This window comes from Bufo gargarizans, chromosome 2 (assembly GCF_014858855.1).
Source record: "Bufo gargarizans isolate SCDJY-AF-19 chromosome 2, ASM1485885v1, whole genome shotgun sequence".
Lineage (NCBI taxonomy): Eukaryota > Metazoa > Chordata > Amphibia > Anura > Bufonidae > Bufo > Bufo gargarizans.
In genome coordinates, this window is record NC_058081.1 from 588,219,544 (window position 1) to 588,246,533 (window position 26,990).

A 26,990-nucleotide genomic window follows, 5' to 3' on the forward strand; every position below is an offset into this window, starting at 1 on the left:
TGTATTAAAGGGAGTGTGTCTGCTGTCAGCACTAGGTAGATAAAGGAAGAGAAAATCAAACTTACTCTTTGTGCAGCTTTTATTATCAGTAGTAGTGAGAATATGAAGTTTTATTCTGCCATATTCTGCTTCTTAAAGGGGTTGTTTCATCTCATGATATGCTCTCACTAGGATATGCCATTATGTTCAGACAGGTGTGGGAATTCTGAAAAGAGCTGAGAGCACGCATGCACTGCCACCTCTCCATTCACCTTTTTGGGACTAGGACTTTGATGGCATATCCTAGCGATATACATCAAATTATGAAATGAAGCAACCCATTTACATGTATTTGAAATGCCCTCTGTATTGAGCTGCATCACAGCCCCTCCCCTCTGCTGTCAGTGACAGCTGTAGTGGTTTCTTGGTTGGATGCTACATCAAGGACTCAATGTAGAATGGAGGGACTATGAAGCCCAATGCACACAGCACTTCACAATGAAGCTGCACCTCCAGCGCACTGAAGGAGCAGAATCTGGCAGCATAAAACTTCATATTCACACTACTGCTGATGATAAAAGCTCCACAAAAGGTATGATTTCCCTGCTCTCTCTAGCCCCTACTTACTGATAGCAGCAGGCTTACAATGGTATTTGATGCCGGCATGTTTTTTTTTCGTTCTGAACAGATGCAGTTGGTTGTATTTTTCAAACAAATGCATTTTCCTGCGGTTTTAAGATCCTCTGCCGGATCTCAAAACCAGAAAGGAAAACAATGATGTGAAAGTAGCCTTAGGACTCATGCACACGACAGTGAAAAAAAAAAACGTCCGTTAAAAACGGACACACTGTGAGTTATTCATGGCCATTTTCCGTCAGTGTGTGCATTCATTTTCTGACCGTGTGTCAGTTTTTAATGTCCGTTTTGCATCAGTTTTTCAAGTCCGTTAAAAACAGACATGAAAAATTGATGAATTTGACCCACCCTTCTGAGAACACCCACAGGACAGTAGGCCCCCAGCTAAAATAATGTCCCCCACAGTGTATATCATTTTTTTATAGTATCCTCAGCTTTTATAATGCCCCCATGTAGGCCCCCAGCTAAATAAATGTCCCCCACAGTGTATATAATTTTTTTTTACCACCCCTAGCTTTAATAATGCCCCAAATGTAGGGCCCCATCTTAAATAATGTCCCCCATAGTGTGTTTATTTTTAATTTTTTTTCATTAGGGCCCCCAGCTTTATAATGTCCCCCATGGTTTATATAATGCCCCCATAGTGTCCCGCAGGCAAAAAAAACTAACAAAAAAAAACCCTCATCCACTTGCTCGCGCTGCAGCAGTCTCTTCTCTTTTCACAGAACGGGACCTGTTGAAGTTGCGCGATGACGTCAGTGCGCGCTCCCACGTGGTTACATCACCACGCAGATCGCAGGTCCTTCGGCAGGTCCTGCTCAATGAAGAGAGAAGAGACTGCCGCACCGCGAGCAAGTGGATGAGGTTTTTAACCCCTAAATGGCGTGTACCAGTTTTTAACGGCTATTAGACGGGTGCACTCCTGTCAGTCGGACGTTAAAAACTGTCCTATTGATTTTAGTGGGGTCCGTTCAGCCGTGAAAACGGCCAAAAATAGGACATGTCCTATTTTTGGACGGACGCTATTCACTGGCCGTTAAAAGAACGGCCATGTGAATTACCCCTAGACTTTCACTGGTGCTAAAAATGGCCTTAGGGCTCATGCACACAAACATATTTTTTATCTGCATTTTTTTGTAACTCGGATGTGGACCAATTCACTTCAATAGGTGCGGCCAGCACACCATGTGCTCCGTCTGCATCCATATGTCTGTTCTGCAACTTCACAAAAAAATAGAACATGTTCTATTCCTGTCTGTTTTATAGACAAGGATAGGACTGTTCTATAGAGGGCAGGACGTTCCATTCACACGTCCGATATCCGTGTTTCGTGAATCCACGATTTGTGGACCGCAAAAACGTCAACGGCCATGTGCACGAGCCCTTAGATTGTGCATCAATTAGACTTTATCGATAATATGTCGTTGACTGTGAATTTCCCCATGGTGGGACTATTAAAGGATTATCTTATCTTATATGGGGTTGGGCCTTGAGTGTAATTTCCTCTGCTGAGGCCAAGAAACCCTAGTCCGACGCTGCCCCCAACCTCTGTCTAGTTTAACCTAGTTTAACAATAGTCTGTGACTATTGCTCCATTGACAGAATGCAGAGACCTAGAACAACAGACTGCATCTTGCTGACTGATTTGCAGGGGACAGCCATATTTGTTAAGGGAGAACGCCATAGAATTACTATTCATGCAATTTTCTAATCCTCAAGTATAGATTAATTTTGAGGTTATTAGTATTTTTTTTTTATATTGTCTAGTTCTAGGTCTGCAGGGAGGGGAGACATTAGTTTCCAGTCTTGAGATAGGATTAGTGCACCGGGATACTGTAGGGAAGGAGTACACTGCCCCGGGGCCCTACAAGGTCGCCGCTGATTTAGTTTGGCATACTAAGAAGTACACAAGAGAAAAGGAAGTTAATTACTGTCAAACTATTGTCTCTAATTAGATCTCACCAGTAATTCATGGGGATTTTTCTCTCTCTTGATTGACATTTAATGTCCTCCAATAAATAATTCTGAGGGTTTAACTATTAATAATTGCGTTAATAGCATCTATGTATCTTATGGAGCATTTATTTGGGGCAAAAAGATATTTATTGTGCAAAAAAAGTATATAATAAATGATTAGTCGTCATTGTAGATTACATTACCTGCCTCTCTGTTTCAGATCTGAGATCTTGACTAAAGAACGCAAGAGTAAACGAGAGAACCTGTCAGTGGACAACATGAATCCTGCCGGGTCAGGTATTTATCATGCAGGAATTACAGTGCTGGTTGTATTAAACTAGAAACAATGCTGAATGGTTCTTGGACAGTTCTCCCATGAATGTATAATATAATATTGAATGCTGAGTAGTGCTTTCCATGTAATATAAGTGTAATGTATTAGCAGTTTCATTGTCTGTGAGTCAGACTTGCAGTATTTGATTGCTTGATGGTTTCTTTCTGTTTTCATGTGTCATTGGCCAAGCTTATGGGCTATGTACTTTTGCAACCATTTATTTTTACTGTGCCAATGCATGTAGAATGAAAAACGATCTTGAATTAAAATTGAGTTTTGTTTATACATCTCCTCTGCAAACCTGCGCATCTCCGTGGTAACAGACAACAAACACTGATCCTGCAGTCACACTTTCTTCCAGCAAATATTTGTTTGTTGCCAGTTGCCTTGTTGATGATGCATAGGTCTGCATAGAGCTGTAGACTCAAAACCATAGGAAGTCAGTAACTAGATCTCATGAAAAGTGACTTCATTTTTCATTTTAGCTGCATTGCAACAACAAAAGAAAAAGATTTAGTTGTGAAGAAGGACATAGCTTTGAACAAAGACCTAACCCAAGTTGCATACGTCTTAGTCATAATTGTATGAATGTCTAAGGCTAGTTTCACAATAGCATTAAAATATCCTGCAGAGGACAAGCCTGCCGAGGTTCATTGTATCCAACATAGCTGGACACTGCCTTTGCCCACTAGAGCAAATTTTTTTGTCTCTGTGAATCCCGGCACTAATGTCAGAAACAGGCCGGATCCCCACCAGGTCCCGTTAAAATCAATGGGGTCTGGCAGTGCTCCTACCCTTTCCAACAGTCTGCCACATAGTTTGAACACTAGTGTGAAACCAGCCTAAAGGGAGTCATGGGCATGTTGTATAGGAGTTTGCTTACATGATACAGGGAGTGCAGAATTATTAGGCAAGTTGTATTTTTGAGGATTAATTTTATTATTGAACAACAACCATGTTCTCAATGAACCCAAAAAAACTCATTAATATCAAAGCTGAATATTTTTGGAAGTAGTTTTTAGTTTGTTTTTAGTTTTAGCTATTTTAGGGGGATATCTGTGTGTGCAGGTGACTATTACTGTGCATAATTATTAGGCAACTTAACAAAAAAACAAATATATACCCATTTCAATTATTTATTTTTACCAGTGAAACCAATATAACATCTCAACATTCACAAATATACATTTCTGACATTCAAAAACAAAACAAAAACAAATCAGTGACCAATATAGCCACCTTTCTTTGCAAGGACACTCAAAAGCCTGCCATCCATGGATTCTGTCAGTGTTTTGATCTGTTCACCATCAACATTGCGTGCAGCAGCAACCACAGCCTCCCAGACACTGTTCAGAGAGGTGTACTGTTTTCCCTCCTTGTAAATCTCACATTTGATGATGGACCACATGTTCTCAATGGGGTTCAGATCAGGTGAACAAGGAGGCCATGTCATTAGATTTTCTTCTTTTATACCCTTTCTTGCCAGCCACGCTGTGGAGTACTTGGACGCGTGTGATGGAGCATTGTCCTGCATGAAAATCATGTTTTTCTTGAAGGATGCAGACTTCTTCCTGTACCACTGCTTGAAGAAGGTGTCTTCCAGAAACTGGCAGTAGGACTGGGAGTTGAGCTTGACTCCATCCTCAACCCAAAAAGGCCCCACAAGCTCATCTTTGATGATACCAGCCCAAACCAGTACTCCACCTCCACCTTGCTGGCGTCTGAGTCGGACTGGAGCTCTCTGCCCTTTACCAATCCAGCCACGGGCCCATCCATCTGGCCCATCAAGACTCACTCTCATTTCATCAGTCCATAAAACCTTAGAAAAATCAGTCTTGAGATATTTCTTGGCCCAGTCTTGACGTTTCAGCTTGTGTGTCTTTTTCCGTGGTGGTCGTCTTTCAGCCTTTCTTACCTTGGCCATGTCTCTGAGTATTGCACACCTTGTGCTTTTGGGCACTCCAGTCATGTTGCAGCTCTGAAATATGGCCAAACTGGTGGCAAGTGGCATCTTGGCAGCTGCACGCTTGACTTTTCTCAGTTCATGGGCAGTTATTTTGCGCCTTGGTTTTTCCACATGCTTCTTGCGACCCTGTTGACTATTTTGAATGAAACGCTTGATTGTTCGATGATCACGCTTCAGAAGCTTTGCAATTTTAAGAGTGCTGCATCCCTCTGCAAGATATCTCACTATTTTTGACTTTTCTGAGCCTGTCAAGTCCTTCTTTTGACCCATTTTGCCAAAGGAAAGGAAGTTGCCTAATAATTATGCACACCTGATATAGGGTGTTGATGTCATTAGACCACACCCCGTTCTCATTACAGAGATGCACATCACCTAATATGCTTAATTGGTAGTAGGCTTTCGAGCCTATACAGCTTGGAGTAAGACAACATGCATAAAGAGGATGATGTGGTCAAAATACTCATTTGCCTAATAATTCTGCACTCCCTGTAGAGACTGGTCTCGATAATACAGACCTGTGGACACTGACCATGTATGCTCAGTCACTTCCCAGCAGGGGCCGTGTATCTCTCTTTTTGAGGTTGTGGGTTTTTCAGCAGTTGAACCCCACCAATAAAACCAGCAGATATGCCATAGGAGTCTGTTGTTGAAAAGTGTCTCTGCTGCTGATATAAGAGCAGAAAATGAGGTTTTTCAGAACCTAAATTATTCCTTTTTCTATCCATTATCATTGCATTAAAAGTCATGTTTTTTAGCAGAAGATTGATTTCATGTGTACTTCTAAAGTTGTGTTCCTAGGTGTCCAATTTAGACAATGCATGCATTTTTGCAGGACAATGAAGTGGCTTGGTCCCTTCTTGAACTCCATGTCCTGCTAGACCAGAAGTGGTCAGGAACGGGCAGTGGCCTGGGCACAACGGGGCTGCAGACAGGTTAAAAGCATTGTGGTTGTCGACTCCTAGGTCGGACACCCTCCTTAATAGAGGGAATATTTTGTTCAGAGTGGAGATCGGCTACAAAGAGTGTCTGAAGGACTTGTCCTGTCCGCTTTACACAGACCAACAATTCATTTGAATGAGCATTGTGCAATGCATAATTTCTCCTGAAGTGGCGCTGCAGGCAGATTGAAAACTTTTTAATGGCTGACCAGACATTACATTTCTAGCAACTAGTGTAATTATGACGGCCAGAATGCTAAGGGTATGTCCAAATGGAGGACTTTTGTCACAGATTTCAGACCAAAAATCCATGCAGACCTTTCACATGTTAACCCATGCAGAGCTTTTTTCTGCCTGCGGTTTTAAAAACCACACAGCGGGAAAAAGAAACGTCCTGTCCATTCTATACGGAATCCACGTCTAGAATTTCTATTGAAAACGGGCAGCAATGAAGATCCATGTCAAAGCCGTACCAAAAACTATGTAAAAAAAAAGCGTCTGAAAAAAAATAATGCAAGCGCAAAAAAAAATAAAAAATGATGCAGATTCCTCAATGTCCTCAGCTCAGAAAATAGTTCATGTGAACAGAGTATGTAATTAGCTCATCCCAGCCAATCCAGAGATTCACATCTATAGACAGGTATACCTGAGGCAAGGTGGGGCAAGAACCATGAAACGGTGCTGTCTACAGATGGGTGCCTCTGGTTTGCATACTTTTTCCCCATGAAGCATTGCCTGATGAATGAGTCTCTTCAATCAGAACAGTAACCGTAACCCCTGAGAATGCTAACAGGATAAACTAAGATATTTTTGGTCCTTACAGGAGCTCCTTAAAAGGGTTTTCTCATCTCATATATATTGATGTCTTATTGTTAGGCTATTCCACCAATGTCAGATAGGTTCGGCTCCCACCTCTGGGATCTGCTTTTATCTCCAGAATGGGTCCCCCAAAGTAAATGAGAGCACACCATGCAAAAGCGGCCACCCTCTATTCCAGGGTTTCTTTACTGTGGTCCTCGGGACCCACCTACTGGTCAGGATTTGTGAATGTCCCACAGAATGAATACCTGTGGTAAGTCCTTATGCATGGACACTAATTTTATCACCTGCTCTTTACTAAGGAAATCCTGAAAACATGACTGGTAGGTGGGTCCCAAGCACTGAAGTTGAGAAACCCTGCTCTATTCACTTCTATGGGAATTCCGAAAATAGCGGAGCGCTGGCTTGGCTATTTCTGGCAGTCCCATACAGGTGAATGGAGAGGTGGCTGTGCGCTTTACATTCACTTCTATGAGAATTCCGAAAATAGGTGAGCGCTCTCGCTTGGCTATTTTCGGAACTCCCACAGAAGTGATTAGAGAGCGTGCTGCATATTCTAGCGATATGCCACCAATGTCTGACATGACACAACCCCTTTAAAAGAGCTTTTTTTCATTTTGGTAGGAAACCCTCTGTATACAAAAAGTTCCAACAGACCCCAACCAGGTTTAAGCAATATGTCCTACATTGTCTAAATCTGTTCTGAAATCTGACAACAGTTCATTTCCCAGGGACATAAAACTGGATTTTATGTTATCCTCGCAGCTGTCTGCTGAAGAACAATAGACCTCAGATTATATAGCGTTTCCCATTGATTGTAAAAATCAAGCCCCATCATGAAGATTGTCAGCCCTGTTCCTGTTACCAGTGACATGGGACAGAGGAAGGATAAGTCAGCTCTCCCCAGAATATAGAACAAGTCGCTTGTAATAACCTTTATACTAGTTCAACTCATATTGCAGAACTGAGGTGGGGGTCTCCTTGTGTATGAAGAATGCACTCATCTGTCCGCCATGCCCCTAAATGAATAACATACATGGCAGAAAACTTTCTTGAGATGATACATATGGAAATTATAGATCTCCACCAATACATGAGATGTGGAGAGAGAAAGAACATGTTTTCCATTGAAAAGATGAATTTGGCCCCATATTATACCCACTTTTTAACAAAAGGTCTCTTGTTCTGTAGCTATGATACTTATTACTAACATTGGCGTGGCTCCCCCTACATCTCCTACTCATTACACACCACATTTTCTATCCAGCATTAAAGGCTCTTCAAGGGGGAGACCACCTGTTTGTAACTAAAAGAACCATCTCTGTGCTAATAAAATAAAATAGCTGACAATAATGTATAGTATAGTGTGTCTCCTAGATACATCTAAAGGGGCTTTCCAAGGCTTAAAAGCTGATGACCTAGCCTCAGGATAGGTCATCAATATCTGATCGGTGGAGGGGTCTGTCTCACAGCATCTCTGTAGATCAGATGAAGCGATCAAGCAAGCCCTAGGTTTTAAAGGAGGAAAATAAGAAATATATATATTTTTCATCAGACCTCAGCTTAGACCCCCAATTAGACCTTAGATCAGACCCCCAATGTTAATCAGACCTCAGCTCAGACCCCCAATCAAACCCCCAATGTTAATTATTCCTCAGTTCAGATCCCCCAAAAATAGCTCAGATCAGATGCCCAGTGTTGGGGCTCATTCACACGACAGTGGTTTGGTTCTGCATCCGAGCCGCATTCACTTCAATGGGGCCGCAAAAGAGGTGGACAGCACTCTGTGTGCTGTCTGCATCCGTTGCTCCGTTCCTTGGCCCCGCAAAGTCTGGTCCTATTCTTGTCCGTTTTGCAGACAAGAATAGGCATTTCTATAAAGGGATGTCCTTTCCGTTCCACAAATTGCAGAAGGCACACGGACGGCATCTGAGTTTTGCAGATCCGTAATTTGCGTACGTTCGTGTGAACAAGCCTTTAAACAGACCCTCAAATAGACCTCAGATCAGACCCCCAATGTTAATAAGACCCCATTTTGTATGCCAATGTTAACAAGACCCCAATCAGACCCCAATGTTAATCAGACCTCAGATCAGACAAAAAAATAAAATAAATCTACTCACCTCTCCTGTTCCGGATGCCGACGCCACTCCTGAGATCCAGTCTACATGTGAATATTCTGTGTAAATTACATTACAGAAAACAGCTGGATGGCTTTCTGGATATCCTTCTTTGAAGTCACTCCATGTATTCTACTTCGTGTCTTGCGCTTTAATTTTCTTCTTTATTTGGACTTTTAACACTCGCATAAAGAAGACCTGTCACCTATCCTCACATGTCTGGTTTTATAACTACTTGTATTCCCCATGGAATAACAATTCTGGAGCATAGGTTCTTATCTCTCTATGTGTCATTCCTGTAAGAAGTTTACGAATACAGATACAACTCAGTGTTACCAGTTGGGGTTGTGTCCCTGCACAGTCTGACACTGTTCAGTCATTGCTGCCAGTGTCAGACTATCCAGGGACACAGCTCCTAGACAAGGGGAAATACTAACATCCAGTTGTACCTTAATTCATAAACATCTTGCAGGAATAACAGAGGAACAGAACAACACACAGTTATAAAAAAAGATGGCCCAGAATTGTTATTGAATGAGAATTGCAAGTGGTTAGTAAAAGAGACATGTCAGGTGCCAGCTCCTTTTTAACTTTTTCAGTCAGACTATCACTGAGAGGGAAGTGGATGAGTGACTCAATTACAGCATCATACATTACACTAAGTGCAGTGCTCTTTTATGGACATCTTTATTTAGAACATTCATGAGAATAGTAGTGCTATTAAACTATTATCCCAGTTCAACACCTACTATTATAATGAGGATTACGTTGCAGATATTATCTTCCCCTCACAGCAGCAGTAGACTGACAATACCTACATCTGTTGGAGGTCTCATAATTTGTGTTGTCTGCTACAAAAGGACAATATCTTGTATTTCAATTTCAATGGCATAGTACGTCCAAAATGAATAAGGAAAAAAAAAACTCCCCAAAAAAATAAAATATGTTTTCTATGAATTTTTGAGAACTTCATTTTAAATCTGGAGCCTATGGCAAATAATAATAATATTTATTTATATAGGGTCCATGTACAAAACAAAATATATAACAGAAACACTAGGAGTGATAACCCTGCCACTAACAGAGCGGAGAGCACGTGTAGGGTGGTAGACTGAAATGAGGGAGGAGATGTATGGAGGTGCAGCACTGTAGAGAGCTTTGTGGGTCAGAAGTTTGAGCTGTATTCTGTGGTGGATGGGCAACCAGTGAAGTGAATAGCACAGGCTGGTAGCATCAGTGTAGCGGGTGGATAGATAGATGAGCCTGGCTGCAGCCTTTAGGACAAACTGAAGGCGGGAAAGTTTAGTGAGAGGAAGACCGATTAGTAATAAGTTGCAGTAGTCAAGATGAGAATGAATCAAGGCAAAAACAAGTTAGTACTGAACCCTGAGGAATGCCAACATCAAGAGGAAGAGGAGAAGAAGTAGAGCCAGCGAATGATGCACCAAAGGAGCGGCCAGAGAGATAGGAAGAGAACCAGGAGAGAGTAGTGTCCGTAAGGCTAATTGAGTGGAGCATGGTGAGGAGGCGTTTGTGGTCTATGGTATCAAACACTGCAGAGAGATCCAGAAGAATCAGTAGAGAATAATCGCCATATCTTTTTGCTGTCAGGAGATTGTTAGATACTTTAGTAAGTGCAGTTTATGTAGAGTGGAAAGGGCAAAAGGAAGATTGTAGGGGGTCAAGAAGAGAGTTTGCAGAGAGATAGTATATTAAGCGAGATTAGACAAGACATTCAAGGAGTTTAGAGATGAAGGGGAGGAATAAGGAATTTATTCACACTGAATTTGAGCAACACAATTCTTTCCTCTCCAGTCGCATGCAAAGCTGCATTCAATCTTTACCAAGGGCCCCACAACCTTTAATCTCCTGATATTAGGCTCAGGGAACTTCTGGACCCATCAGGCTCCATGTATCTGGTGTAACAACACATTCTGCATCCCCTATAGTTATGAACCTGATGAAACCTAATGGATACATTATTGATCTTAGTATCTTTAAGGGCGGGATGTAGTCCCGAAACTATTTATATGGATGCAATAACTAACCCTTTATTTGTAGAATGCTGAAGTGAATACAAGTCCGCACTATCTTTACTGGATCTCCAGCTTTTAGTTAGCTGGAAGTTTGCTGATGGATTGAGAGAATGGGCAGTGAAAATGTCAAGATCTCTACTTGTTGTCATTTAATAGAAACCTGCATTGGGGTTACTTCCAGGGGATAGAAATCTCTCCTAGTCACGTGGACACAAGGGTGCGCAACTCGTTACAACACAGTTCTGAGAGGTTACGGCCAGGGGAGGGCTGGCAGCCTTAGTCCTGGGGGGCAAATCTAGTCAAGTGGCCCATTTTTAGCCCTGCCCATTATTAAAAGCCCCTCCTACATATAATAGGCCACTCCCAACACACACTGTACAGCTGACATTCTATAGTTGAGGCCTGTCTACACATCATACGGAGAGGGGGGGGGTCTGTCCTGGCTGCACTGCCTGCTTATATAACAAGCTACAGCCAGGAAGCTCCTCCGCTCTCCTCCCTACCCTGATCCTGCTCAAAGCCTGTGGTCCCCCCCCCCACCATCTGCCACCCTCCCGTGGCCTGCTGCCCCATTTCGTCGTCCTCACCCAGTTCTGAATCCTCCTTCTGCAAATGGCAGGGGGGGGGAGCCGGAGCATCTCCTCTCCTACATAGCACCACATACCTCTTACATCCAGTGATGTCACCTTTGTTGTAGACGTTCTCTTTCCTCATCTTCTCCATTCAGACCAGACCGCCATGATGATTTTTCTGCCATCTCCCGTCTCTGCAGAGATTGAGAAACAGACATTAGTTTCCTGCCACCCCCAATACTATACTGCAGAAACAGTCCCCCTGGAAATACTACTACCACACAGATAGTGCCCCCAATACTGTACCCGCTATGCCCCAATACTATACTGCAGAAACAGTCCCCCTGGAAATACTACTACCACACAGATAGTGCCCCCAATACTGTACCCGCTATGCCCCCAATACTATACTGCAGAAACAGTACCCCTGGGAATACTACTACCACACAGATAGTGCCCCCTTAAACAATTATTGGCACACAGTGCTCTAAAAAATAACTGCGCCCAGACACTAATAGTATAAAGATAATGTCCCCCAAAAATAATTGTGCTAAGCTGATACTATGCCAGGGTGCCCCCAAAGTAACAGTGCTCCCCAAAATCCCACCAATAGAAATAATTCTCTGCCAGAGCACACTTAGTAGTAATAATGCCCCTATAGTGCCCTAGTAATCATGTTCTTCATAGCCCCCAGTAGTAGTAAAGCTCCCCATAATACCCCCTAGTAGTACTAATTTTCCCTATAATATGACAGTACATGAAATACCCCCGCTTAGTGCCCACAGTTGAGCTAATGTCCCCATAATGAAGGACAGTATAAAATACCCCTATATAGTGCCCCAGTAAATGCCCTCATACTGCTCCTCTCCCCCTTCCCCAATAATATGCCAGTAAAAAAATGCCCCTATAGTGCTCCTCTCCCCCACAATGTACCAGTAAAAAATGCCCTTTCTTAGTGCCACCATATGCCCCAATAGTGCTCCACTCCCCCATAGTGCCGCTCTCCCCTATAGTGCCTCCCATAATGTGCCAGTAAAAAATGCCCCCTTAGTGCCACCAAATGCCATAGTGCCCCCCATAATGTTCCAATACAAAAGGCCCCTTTAGAGCCCCCACTTCCCCATAGTGCCCCCAAATAATGCCCCTATAGTAACACCAGATGCCCCATAGTGCTGCTCTCCCCTATAGTGCCCCCCAGAATGTGCCAATAATAAAAAAAAGACCCTTTAGAGCCCCCAGATACCCCCCATAATGTGCCAGTAAGAAATGCCCCCATAGTGCCAGCTCCTCCAATAGTGCCAGCTCCTCCAATAGTGCCAGCCCCCCCATAGTGCCAGCTCCCCTCATAGTGCCAGCCCCCCATAGTGCCAGCTCCCCTCCCATAGTGCCAGCCCCCTTATAGTGTCAGCTCCCCTATAGTGCCAGCCCCCCCATAGTGTCAGCTCCCCCTATAGTGCAAGCCCCCCATAGTGCCAGCCCCCCCTATAGTGCCAGCTCCCCCTATAGTGCCCCCCCCATAGTGCTAGCTCTCCCATAGTGCCAGCCCCCCTATAGTCCCCCCCATAGTGCCAGCTCCCCCTATAGTGCCCCCCATAGTGCCAGATCTCCCCCCATAGTGCCAGCTCCCCCTATAGTCCCCCCATAGTGCCAGCTCCCCCTATAGTGCCAGCTCCCCCTATAGTGCCCCCCATAGTGCCAGATCTCCCCCCCCCCATAGTGCCAGATCTCCCCCCATAGTGCCAGCCCCCCACAAAGAAGAAGAAAAAAAAATAATACTTACCTCCATCAGCAGCGATGCAAGCCTCTTCCGGCCTGTGTCCCTGCTGTGTGTGTGCTGCCGGCTCAGGCGTCGCGATGATAATGACGTCATCGCGCTCCCTGAGCCGGCCTCTGATAGGCTGCAGGCATTAGTGCCTGTGGCCTATCAGAAGAACAGGGGAGGGACACGCCTCTCCCTCCCCTGCCCCACAGCACGAACGCAATTACACCCAGGGCCGCGCCGCCTGTGGTGATCGGCGGTGCGGCCCTGAAGAATAAAAAATATATTTATTTATTTTTGAAAGACGGGCGGCCCAGCGGCCGTTTATTTAGGGCGGCCTGGGGGGCAATTGCCTCCCTGCCCCCCGGCCCAGCCCGCCCCTGGTTACGGCCAGCACGCGGTAGAGATGCAGCCCACAATCTAAGTTCCCTATCAGAATGCCTTTGGACTGAGGGTGGGTGGAAGCCGAAGTATCTGTAGGAAACCCACACAAACACAGGGAGAACATACAAACTCCATGCAGATGTTCCAGTTGCTATGTTTTTTAACCCGAGCAACCTCACCACTTGCCGCTAATAACACTTTCCCTCTATCTACAGGACAAGGGATAAGTGTTTGATTGCTGGGGGTCCGACCATGAGAATGGAGCGGTGGTGTGCGTGCATATCCACAGCTCCATTCACTTCTATGGGACTGCTGAGTACATTGCTTGCAGAAGTCCCATAGAAGTGAATGGAGCAGTGGACGCACATGCACCATTCTTATGGGGCAGTTCTTCAGCACTTGCAGACCCCTATTCTCGTGATTATTTTGGGGTCCAGCGATCAGACACTTGTCCTGTGGGTAGGGGATACACGTCATTTCTGGCATTTACTAAATATATAACAAGATGTACGAAGATAAGAAGAAGCAGTCATCTTTTTCATATAAAACTAACATATGACATGCTGAAATTAGTAACAGTACTTTGAAAGCAACTTTGTTCATTTGCATATCTATTGTTAACCTTTAAATTAATTGTTCCTTTCTTTTAACCTATTTTCCATAACTTCAGGCTCCTTTTGTTCCCTTTTCAAAAACGTCTAAAGTCTTAACTTGAGAATGCAGTGTTAGTGTTTATGGAGAAGTCACAAGTGTGGGCTGTCTGACAGAAAATTGATGACAGAAATTATTGTCAGATCTTCCATAGAGCAAACCACACACAGGAGATCACAAAGTGAATCTAATCTCTATGAGAAATAGCCATTTATCTGAAACTCACTCCCCCCCTTCCACTGTGTCTACCAGCTAGGTGGGGACTACTGCCGTGGGATGCCCATTGTTGCAATCCCCTCTGGTACCCACTGTGGAGCCATGAATGAAGAATGCCTGATTATTCCAAATTCAGTATTGTGGGATTCCATCCATGGGAAAGCATTCCACACTTTGCCAGGAGATGCGAATATTAAGAGGGGTATGCAACTGAATGGCAGTAATCAATGCCAGGCTGCATTGTCTACCCACCTCCCCCAACACAGGATTGAATGGTGCCTACTATTAATTCCAATGTCAAGGGATCTATATAATCAAGTGATAAATGAGTGGTTTATAGTGAAATATAATAGAGTGGACGGGGGAGGATAGATGACAGGTATGAGAGATATGAGATAGATAGAAAAATAGATAGATACATAGAAAGATAGAAAGAGCCAAATGTTGATAGATAGCTTAATAAAACAGAAGAAAATAAATAAATAAGATAGATAGATAGATATAAGATAAATAGATGGATATGAGATGGATGGATAGATAGATAGATAGATATGAGATGGCTAGAGATAAAACCAATAATGCAGCATTCCAATGTAAGGTGAACAGGGTGTTGGACCTGGTTTATTTCCCAGCAACGTTTCCCAAGCCACTCAACAAAGGCTTCATTGTGCTAGGCTGAAACGTTGCTGGGGAATAAACCGAGTCCAACACCCTGTTCACAGTACATTCAGGGGTGGACTGGGAACTCAAAGTGGCCCTGGGAAAAACCTTAAAATGGCCTCCATGTTATAAGTGGGTCCAAACTGATAGAAAGTGGGCCAACACAAGTAGGGGAGGTAAGCATTACCACAGGGCAGCACAAAATACTGCCCCAGCATTACGAAATACCAGAGTGCAGCATTAGATAGTTTGTCAGAAGCTTTTCCTCTGTGGTGGATAGCTGCATGTTCTGTGCACCTCCAGTTGTCTCTAAATAAGATATCAAGCCATCGGCAACCATGTCCTGCTGCAGTATTCAACTGTATCACTGCCCTAAAGACAGTAAAAGTGAATTCAGGAGGACATCTGTAGCCGCTGGCCTGGTACGTGAATACTAATGCTCCCAGTGTTAACTACCGCTGAGAGCATGAGATCATTATGTACTCGGCCAACGGCAGTAAGGAGAGCTTCTGCGGCCCCCAGGGCATTGGCCCACCGGGAATTTTCCCTATAGAGTCTATGGCCAATCCGCCCCTGCGTGCATTGGGGTGCAGTCTCGTTTGGTCTGTTTGGATCTCATAGTGGACCTTTTGCCTAGGGTTCCAGAGGGATTGCACCCTACATAATAGTGACTGTGCTGCTGTTTTCTTCCCATTTACTAGATAGATACATAGATAGCTTCATAAAACAGAAGATAGATAGATAAAAGTGCCTATATATATATATATATATATATATATATAAATACTGTACAAATACATACAGTTTCTGCATATAAATTTGACCTAAAATGATATCAGGTTTTCACAGATAGCCAGATCACACAAATGAGTAAAAAAATAAATAAACTTGATAATTTATTTATTAAGAATGACCCAGTACCACATGTCTGTCAGTGGGCAAAGTATATGAACTAGAGATGAGCAAACCAGTCAAGATTTATTTCCGGTATGATTCGCCAAATTTTTAAGAAAGTTCAGTTTGGACTCTAATTGATTCGGGCCAAACTAAAGCTACTCCAATTGCCCTGAAAGTTAGTATATAAGCCCTTTAGCCTCCTAGAACTCATAATTTTTAGGAAAACTCTCTTTTCGCTCATTTTCTATGAGATTTTTTCCACTCCCCCTTCCCCAAACTCTGGAACACAGTGACAGCAATAGCTAATGATGTCTGAGTAACACTGACATACATAGCTATGGTAAAACACACATGGTAGGCGGCTGCAATAGAGGCAGCAGTAGGAGCAGTATAGCATGGAAAATACAAGGCTGTCTATGGGTAGTAGTAGTAATAGTAGTAGTGATAGTGGTGGCAGATGCTTTGCGTTAATGGTGGTGGCAGTAGGGGATTAGCAGTGAGGGGCAGCAGCAGCTGAGGCAGCGGCGGCTGCAGCATCAGTCGTATGGTACATGTTGGCAGAAAGGTAGCAGCATGATGGAGGCAGCAGCAACCTTACGGAAGATGATGGTTGGCAGATCCCAGCAGCGCCATGATGATGGTGGTGGCACGATGGAGGCAGTGGCAGCAGCAGCTGTACAGAATGTGATGGTTGTAAAGTGGCATAAGTGGCATAATGCAAGCCGAAGCAGCAGTTGTACAGAGCGTGATGGTAGATAGACAGTGGAAAGATGGGGCACCGACAGCAAGGCGATTTGTATTAATCGCAATCAGCCTGAGCTGTGAGAAAATATCAGTATTAGGATCCGCAAAAAACGGAAGCCGCCCGTGTGCCTTCCGCAATTTGCGGAACGGAATGGGCGGTCCATTGTAGAAATGCCTATTCTTGTCCGCAAAACGGACAAGAATAGGACATGCTATTTTTTTTTTTTGCGGGGCCATGCAACGGATACGGACAGCGTGAAAGGGTCTTCACCCGAGCTGCAAAAAATGCGGCTCAAATGCGGACCATAACAATGGTCATATGCATGAGGCCTTAATGCAGTAATCGCATACATATGTTTCCTCATGAAATTAATCCGCCCCCCAAAAATTAAGAATTTAAACCGTGTGTAGAAACTGAATGCTTGTAAATGGGCGATTGAGGCATTAGTGGCATGATGCAGGATGCAGCATGCAGCTGTTCACCTGTGGTGGTAGTTAGGCAGACAAACAGCAACAGTGGCAAAATGGGGTATATTCATCAGATTCAGCCAGAGATGTGACAAAAAGTTGGTGCATGAATCACTTAAATTTTTGCTGCTTAAGGAAATTTAACCACCCCCCCCAAAAAAAATAAAAAAAATGTTGAAACTGAATATATGTAAAGGGGTGATTGAGGCTTGATTCTCAATTTCACCTTAATACACACAAGTAGATTGCTGCCACATCTTGGGTATTGTTGCAGTAATCGTGTGTGTGTATATATATAATATATATATATATACAGCTTAATAAAACTGACCCCCCCCCCCACCACCACCAAGAAAATGCAAATTGCAACCGTGTGGAAACTGAATATATGTAAGCAGACGATTGAGGCTTGACGCTCAATTTCACCTTAATACACACAAGCAAATAGCTGCCGCACCTTGGGTATTGCTGCACTAATAACGTATACAGTACAGACCAAAAGTTTGGACACACCTTCTCATTCAAAGAGTTTTCTTTATTTTCATGACTATAAAAATTGTAGATTCACACTGAAGGCATCAAAACTATGAATTAACACATGTGGAATTATATACATAACAAAAAAGTGTGAAACAACTGAAAATATGTCATATTCTAGGTTCTTCAAAGTAGCCACCTTTTGCTTTGATTACTGCTTTGCATTCTCTTGATGAGCTTCAAGAGGTAGTCACCTGAAATGGTTTTCACTTCACAGGTGTGCCCTGTCAGGTTTAATAAGTGGGATTTCTTGCCTTATAAATGGGGTTGGGACCATCAGTTGCGTTGTGGAGAAGTCAGGTGGATACACAGCTGATAGTCCTACTGAATAGACTGTTAGAATTTGTATTATGGCAAGAAAAAAGCAGCTAAGTAAAGAAAAACGAGTGACCATCATTACTTTAAGAAATGAAGGTCAGTCAATCCGAAAAATTGGGAAAACTTTGAAAGTGTCCCCAAGTGCAGTCACAAAAACCATCAAGCTCTACAAAGAAACTGGCTCACATGCGGACCGCCCCAGGAAAGGAAGACCAAGAGTCACCTCTGCTGCGGAGGATAAGTTCATCTGAGTCACCAGCCTCAGAAATCGCAGGTTAACAGCAGCTCAGATTAGAGACCAGGTCAATGCCACACAGAGTTCTAGCAGCAGACACATCTCTAGAACAACTGTTAAGAGGAGACTGTGTGAATCAGGCCTTCATGGTAGAATATCTGCTAGGAAACCACTGCTAAGGACAGGCAACAAGCAGAAGAGACTGGTTTGGGCTAAAGAACACAAGGAATGGACAGTAGACCAGTGGAAATTTGTGCTTTGGTCTGATGAGTCCAAATTTGAGATCTTTGGTTCCAATCCCGGTGTCTTTGTGCGACGCAGAAAAGGTGAACGGATGGACTTTACATGCCTGGTTCCCACCGTGAAGCATGGAGGAGGAGGTGTGATGGTGTGGGGGTGCTTTGCTGGTGACACTGTTGGGGATTTATTCAAAATTGAAGGCATACTGAACCAGCATGGCTACCACAGCATCTTGCAGCGGCATGCTATTCCATCCGGTTTGCGTTTAGTTGGACCATCATTTATTTTTTAACAGGACAATGACCCAAAACACACCTCCAGGCTGTGTAAGGGCTATTTGACCATGAAGGAGAGTGATGGGGTGCTGCTCCAGATGACCTGGCCTCCACAGTCACCGGACCTGAACCCAATCGAGATGGTTTGGGGTGAGCTGGACCGCAGAGTGAAGGCAAAAGGGCCAACAAGTGCTAAGCATCTCTGGGAACTCCTTCAAGACTGTTGGAAGACCGTTGGAAGTCTGTACTGTATATCTCAGGCCTCAATCAGTATTTTGTGGAAGCAGATATATCGCAGCCCTCAATCAGTATTTTGTGGAAGCAGGCATATCAAACCCCTTAATCAGTATTTTGTGGAAGCTGGTATATCATGCCCCTCAATTATTTTTTTGGCCACCACAGTTTTTTTTATACCACCCTGTTTATATGGGGCAACAGGTATATCTCAGGCCTCAATCAGTATTTTGTGGAAGCAGGTATATCTCAGGCCTCAATCACATTTTTGTGGTAGCAGCTATATCAAACCTCTTGATCAGTATTTTGTGATATAACTGCTTCCACAAAATACTGATTAAGGGGTTTGATATACCACTTCCACCAAATATTGATTGAGGGCTGCGATATACCTGCTTCCAAAAAATAATGATTAAGGGGTTTAATATACCACTTCCAAATATTGATTGAGGCCTGCGATATACCTGCTTCCACAAAATGCTGATTAAGGGGTTTGATTAGGGGTTTTGATTTTCAAAAAGTCTCAAAATAGAGCTTTGTAACTATTTGGACTTATCTGCATGCATTTTGTGTTTTTTCACCATTTACTCCAGTTTTGAAAAGTTAGTAGGAAAGTGGATGTGGTTAGCCTGTCAAGCTGATCTAAACCAGATTTATCAACTGTAACTTTTAAAAAAGTCACACAAATTGCCGCAATCTGTCCGATAAAGGGGTGCAGTAAAAAATGATGTACCATCTGAAATAGAGCTGCCTCTGCTTATTACATACCTAATTCTCTCTCCCCGTTCCATTGCCACAATTGTGAGAATAACTCTTTTTAATTCTTATGCAAATTACTTTTTTGGTCCATTTTGGATACAGTAAGGTAGTGTTATTTATTCATGATACTCTTTGTAAGAGTTTAACATGAGTAACTATAACTTTCCTCATGACTTTATTTTGTTGTATCTCTGCGCTAGTGCTACTCCTCCAACACTATGATATTTTCATCGTTCTCCATACAGCCCTGACTGCCTCAATGAGAACCTCCAACAGGGGCAGACTGGCCATAGACCATTCAGGGAAATTTCTCGGTGGGACGATGTCAAAGGGGCCACCTGAACCCTCCTCAGCCAGTGGGAGTTTTTGGGGGATGTATTTTGTACTGATGGGGGCATTATCTTCTGATGGACTGTAGCATTTGGCTCTGTTGGGGTGGTATAACGTGCTACAATATAGTATTGTTGGCCCTGCCTTTAATCAATTTGGACTTAACTACAAAATAGGGCCACTTTGAGGCCTCAATCAATATTTGGTGAAAGGTAAATAAAACCCCTTAATCATTATTTTGTGGAAGCAGGTATATCGCAGCCCTCAATCAGTATTTTGTGGAAGCAGGTATCTCAAACCCCTTAATCAGTATTTTGTGGAAGCAGGTATATTGCAGGCCTCAATTAATATTTGGTGGAAACAGGTATATCAAACCCCTTAATCAGTATTTTGTGGAAGCAGGTATATCGCAGCCCTCAATCAATATTTGGTGGAAACAGGTATATTGAACCCCTTGATCAGTATTTTGTGGAAGCAGGTATCTCACAGGCCTTATCAATATTTGTTGGAAACAGGTATATTGAACCCCTTGATCAGTATTTTGTGGAAGCAGGTATATTGCAGGCCTCAATCAATATTTGGTGGAAACAAGTATTCCAAACCCCTTAATCAGTATTTTGTGTATGCAGATATATCACAGGTCTTAATCAATATTTTGTGGAAGCAGGTATATCAATCCCCTTAATCAGTATTTTGTGGAAGCAGGTATATTGCGGGCCTTAATCAATATTTAGTGGAAACAGGTATATCAATCCTCTTAATCAGTATTTTGTGGAAGCAGGTATATTGCAGCTCACAATCAGTATTTTGTAGAAGCAGGAATATCAAACCCCTTAATCAGTATTTTGTGAAAGCAGGTATTTTGCAGGCTTCAGTCAATATTTGATGGAAACAGGTATACCGAACCCCTTATTCAGTATTATGTGGAAGCAGGTATATCGCAGCCCTCAATCAGTATTTTGTGAAAGCAGATATATCACAGATCTTAATCAATATTTTGTGGAAGCAGGTATATCAATCCCCTTAATCAGTATTTTGTGGAAGCAGGTATATGGCTGGTCTCAATCAATATTTGTTGAAAGTGGTATATTAAACCCCTTAATCAGTATTTTGTGGAAGCAGGTATATGGCAGTCCTCGATCAATATTTGGTGGAAGCAGGTACCATATTTTTCGCCCTATAAGACGCAGCAGCCTATAAGAGGCACCTAGGTTTTTGAGGAGGAAAATAGGAAAAAAAATATTTTTAGCCAAAAGGTGTGTTTTTGGTGGGTTTTGAATTAATGGTGGTCTGTGCATGACACTATTTTAGGGGATCTGTGGATAATGTACTGTCATGTGGGGGACCTGTGCATGGCACTGTTATGGGGGACCTGTGCATGGCACTGTTATGGGGGACCTGTGCATGGCACTTTTATGGGGGACCTGCACAGGTCTGTGGATGGTACTGCTATGGGGTGGGTGATCTGTGGATGGCATTGTTATGGGGTGGGGATCTGTGGATGGCACTGTTATGGGGGGGGATCTGTGGATGGCACTGTTATGGGGGGGGGGATCTGTGGATGACACTGCTATATGTCATCCACATACACCCCTCATAACAGTGTCCCCCAATACACCGGCCCTCTGCTCACCGCAGTATTTATAAGCATTAATTCTTTTCCTGTTAATAAGTTTAACTAAAGCTGCGCTCTCCCCTGTTCCCCTGTATCAGTACAGCACTTACGAACAAGCTTCCATAGCAGGCAGAGCGGACGGCAGCAGTAACGTCACTCACTGACGTTGAGCGCCTGCTCCGCCTGCTTTATTCATAAAGTGGGAGGACCAGGCGCTCGACGTCAGTGAGTGACGTTACTGCTGCTGTCCGCTCTGCCTGCTATGGAAGCTTGTTCGTAAGTGCTGTATGGATAGAACAGGGGAGAGTGCAGCGGTAGTTAAACTTATTAACAGGATAAGAATTAATGTTTATAAATACTGCAGTAAGCGGCGGGGACCGGTGTAAGAGTACAGTGACTGCATAGGGCCCCACCCCTAGTTCTGGACTCCAGCCCCTCCTCTCTCCTGGCTCATACATTGCAGTCTGCGATGCAAAATGGAAGCATTCGCCCCATAAGACGCAGGGGGAAAAAAGTGTGTCTTATGGGGTGAAAAATACGGTATATCAAACCCCTTAATCAGAATTTTGTGGAAGCAGGTATATCGCAGGCCTCAAACAATATTTGGTGGAAACAAGTATATCGAACCCCTTAATCAGTATTTTGTGAAAGCAGGTATATCGTAGCCCGCAATCATTATTTTTTGGAAGTAGGTATATCAAACCCCTTAATTAGTATTTTGTGGAAGTTGGTATATCAAACCCCTTAATTAGTATTTTGTGGAAACAGGTACTGTATATCGTAGCCCTCAATCAGTATTTTGTTGAAGCAGGTATATCAAACTATTTAATCAATATTTTGCGAAAGCAGGTGTATTGCTGGCCTCAATCAATATTTGGTGGAAACATGTATATCGAACCCCTTAATCAGTATTTTGTGGAAGCAGGTATATTGCAGCCCTCAATCAGTATTTTGTGAAAGCAAGTATATCAAACCCCTTAATCAGTTTTTTTGGGGGGGGGGCAACAGGTATATCACACCCATTGCAAATAGTTGTTCCAATAGCGCTTGTCCCTTTATATAGCTGCGGTATCATAGCAGAACCGCACACAACTGCTGCATAATTCAAATGCACTATAATATACTTTCTATGTTAGAAAGTATATTATAAATATATCAAATTTTTCAGTATATCACACTTATCGATAGCACACCTATACCAGTGCTTAAAAGGACTTTTGTGGCCCTATTAGCTAGTGTCCCTAACAGCCTGTCCCTGCTCCACAAAGCAACCTTTCTTTCCCTACACTGGCAAAACACAGAATGTAAAATGGCTGCCAGATCGGGTTTGGTTATTGGGTGGGGGTGTGTCCATGTGCTGAAACGTCTTAATTGGCTGTCCTGTCCCACCTGATGGATGTGTCATGGGTCAAAGTTCAGCGCAATGTAAAAGAATATGACGCCGGTGGACATCGCCATATGTTCGCTAGTTCAGCGAATTGCGAATGCACAAAATTCACCACAAAACGACCGCCGGCCGACCCGCAAGGCCATCTCTACTGCTGACAGATGCCCTCTAAGCGTTCAGTTACTCCAAAGTAAAAATAAAGCCTTATGCAATCCCAGTTGAAAATTAATGGGGCATTTCTATAATGTATGAAATTGTTGAGTGAAAAACATTCTCTATAGCTGCTCTCTATATGCGACAAAGGTCTGAAATGAAGGATCCTACTCAGTTGACTCCGAATTCCTTAAAGAGGACCTGTGACCTTTCTCTGAACATATATATATATATATAATATATATATACTTTCATCATGAAATAATAACTCTGGAGCATGTTTCCTCATAACTGTGAGTAAATTACCGTGTATGGTCTACCAGTACCAGCATTGATTGGACATTGTGAGACTGTGCAGGGACACCCCACTGCATGTCATGATTTAAAAAAGTAAGTTGGATAATGCAGGTGTCCCCCCCATGCTTACCACTGATCGCTAATAGCTGCACTATTTTGCAGGTATTACGCATTAGTAGGCAGGGTTTCAGCGACAATGTGTGTCCATACTCTTGCTCTAATGAACTAGTTGAGGTGACAATAACACTGTAGTCTCATAGCATACCAAACACGGTTATAGCAAAGAACATACTATTAGGGTCCAATAAGGCTGTGCTTCCTACTGTATATAAAACTGTTGATGAACTCATCTACTATCTTCTCTGTATAAAAAGATGGTTCAAATGATCTTTCCGATACTAAATGATTGCATGTCCTTTCGGTCACCGCCTCCCTATACGTGCCGCAGTTCTTCTAATCACCGCTAAGAGCCTAATGCTTCAGCTCCACTTAATTATGTTCATGGAAGTCTACAATCTATAAATAAATGCCGGTTCCTGTTGTGAACTGCAATCCCCTCCCTTGGAGACGCATTGACATTTGCATACGGCACCGTAAAGATGAAGCCCATTGTGCGCGAGTGAATTGATTTAGGTGATTGAAAACATTTTGTTTGGTAATGAGAAAAATATAAACACTAGAGAATCAGGGGGCACATGAGATTCCTCCTTGCTAATAATGGACCCTGTTTGCTTCGCTCTTGATATAGTATGATTAGTGCTGATTAGCGTTAATAGAGAGGCTTCTTCTACGTCTTTAATCGCAGGTGTTTGATTAGCATTGTGCTTACAGATCAGGGACATCTGTCTTCTTATTACTTATTCCTTGTGTAGAGTGGGGCAATTACAGAGTTTGGAACTACTGCACCCCTTCCTCACTATTTATTCTAATTTAGTGCTTATTAAATCTGCCACATGAAAGGAATGGTGTGTTGAATGCCAAAATGCTTTTACACTACAGAATGCTTGTCAATCTCGCAAGTACATTGTAAAGACTGTACTCAATGCTCCTGCTCAAATTTGCTATAGAGAACCACAAAAAAGGCTCACGTGACTCAACGTCAGGATTGATATAGTTTGACTAAAAGAGGTGGTTCCACACCTCGAGCAGAGTTCTAATTAAGGATTTTAATGGTGATAAATAGGTCAAATAGCGGAGAGCTCAATGGAAAGTTGTTCCACGTTAGATGGTAGGAGGAGGAAAGTCTGAGACTGCTAAATTTAGGATGGTAAAAGTGGACAAAAAAACCAAAGTACATGTTATGAGACAGGTTGCAGAGATGGCTCACGTGGGATGTAGGCAAGTAATATTAGAGGTCAGGGGCGGACTGGGAACTTAAAGAGACCCTGGAAAAAATACTAAAAGTGGCCCTATTTTGTAGTCGGGTCCAAATTGATTGAAGGCAGGGCCAACAATACCATATTGTAGCACATTATACCGCCCTAACCGAGCCAAATGCCACAGTCCATTAGAAAATACTGCCAGCAGCACAAAATACATACCCCCAAATCTCCCACTGGCTGAGGAGGGTTCAGGTGGCCCCTTGGGCATCGTCCCGCTGAGAAATTTCCCTGAAAGGTCTATGGCCAGTCCGCCCCGTCGGAGGTTCTCATGGAGGCAGTCAGGGATGTATGGCGGACGATGAACAAATCATAGTGTTGGAGGAGTAGCACTGGCGCAGAGATAAAACAAAATAAAGTCATGAGGAAAGTTATAGTTAGGCTACTTTCATACTTGCATTCGGAGCGGATCCGTCTTGTATTTGTACAGACGGATCCGCTCCTATAATGCAAACGATGGTATCCGTTCAGATGGAACCGTCTGCATTATATTTTACTAAAAAAGTCTAAGTACAATTTGTGTTCAGACGGATCCGTCCAGACTTTACATTGAAAGTCAATGGGGAGGCGGATCAGTTTGAAAAATGCACCATATTGTGTCACCTTCGAACGGATCCGCCCCCATTGACTTCCATTGTAACTCTAGACGGATCCGTTTGCCTCCGCGCGGCCAGGCGGACACCCGAACGCTGCAAGCGTGCGGAGTGGAGGACAGACGGTGCCAGACTGATGCATTCTGAGCGGATCCGCATCCACTCAGAATGCATTAGGGCTGGACGGATCCGTTCGGGGCCGCTTGTGAGAGCCTTCAAACGGAACTCACAAGCGGAGCCCCGAACGCTAATGTGAAAGTAGCCTTACTCATGTTAAACTCTTACAAAGAGTATCATGAATAACACTAACTTACTGTATCCAGAATGTACCAAAAAAGTAATTTGCATAAGAATTAAAAAGAGTTTTTCTCACAATTGTGGCAATGAATCGGGGAGAGAGAATTAGGCATGTAATAAGCAGAGGCAGCTCTATTTCAGATGGTACTTCGCTTTCTACTGCACCCTTTACCAGAGAGATTGCAACAATTTGTGTGTCTTTTTTAAAAGTTAGTTGATAAATCTGGTTTAGATCAGCTTGATAGGCTAACCACATCCACTTTCCTACTAACTTTTCAAAACTGGAGTGAATGTTGTAAAAACACAAACCTGTATTTTGAGACTTTTTGAAGATGGAATTCTGAACTGCAGGATGTGAAAAATTATCCCCCAAAGCGTTATCATTTTATGTGTGCAGAAAGTGTCTTATAGAAAGAGCAATTCAAAACTTGGCTGTACATAGAACAATATCAAATCCCAGCATCTGGATCTGTGTGATCTATAAATTCTGGTTCTGTATTATGAGATAGAATGTATCTAATGAGTTTTTTGTGTGTGACCGATGAGTTGTTGTATTCTACCACAACTAATTGATGAAGCTTCTTCCAAGATATTTCAATACATTTCCCAACAGGAACCATATCAGATTTATTGACAACAGATATACGTATGTGACTATGACTCCATGGTTCTGTATTCTGAGATCTAAACCACATTTACTCTAGATAGACATTACAAAAATTGCCTGCCCATAACATAAGGTCTGTCTGTAAGCAAGCACACACAGCTTCTTCCTCTTCTTTTTCCAGGGACGTACGTTCTGATGGTTGAAGACATTACCAGTCCACCATTTCTGGGACACACTCTACTGCCTGCTTTTAAAATTGTAAGAATGGTTTCTGAAAAATCCAAGCGGAAAAATTAATCAGAAGTCTGAAATGTTGCTCGTTCCTACTGTGGTCTGAATACTTCTGTGTTTTATGTTTTTCTTTTATATTTTTGTATGTTATCAGTTATTAAATACAACATAAATACAAAGTTTTTGTATTGTATTTTTTGTTTTACATTCTGGCTTATGTATTGTAGTTGGAATAGTGTACATGAAGGGTGTGGCTAGGTCAGCTATTGGATACTGTCATGGCCTCCGTTAGGTAATGTGGCCCGTTAAGTGACAGCCACAGGGGCCTTTGCTACGTATCTGGGCTTTACCTAACCTCTTGAGCATGT

The 26,990-nt window shown here is 43.0% G+C and overlaps 1 protein-coding gene across 1 annotated transcript in view; it reads left to right on the top strand.

Moving 5' to 3' along the window:
• Nucleotides 1–26,759, top strand: part of MORN1 (MORN repeat containing 1) — a 436,773-nt gene extending 410,014 nt beyond the window's left edge. The window contains exons 13-14 of the mRNA XM_044281850.1: nt 2,792–2,868; nt 26,573–26,759. Of these exons, the coding sequence (XP_044137785.1) occupies nt 2,792–2,868; nt 26,573–26,688 (193 nt within the window). The 3' untranslated portion in view covers nt 26,689–26,759. The remainder of the gene's footprint in view (nt 1–2,791; nt 2,869–26,572) is intronic.
• Nucleotides 26,760–26,990: the final 231 nt, after the last annotated feature.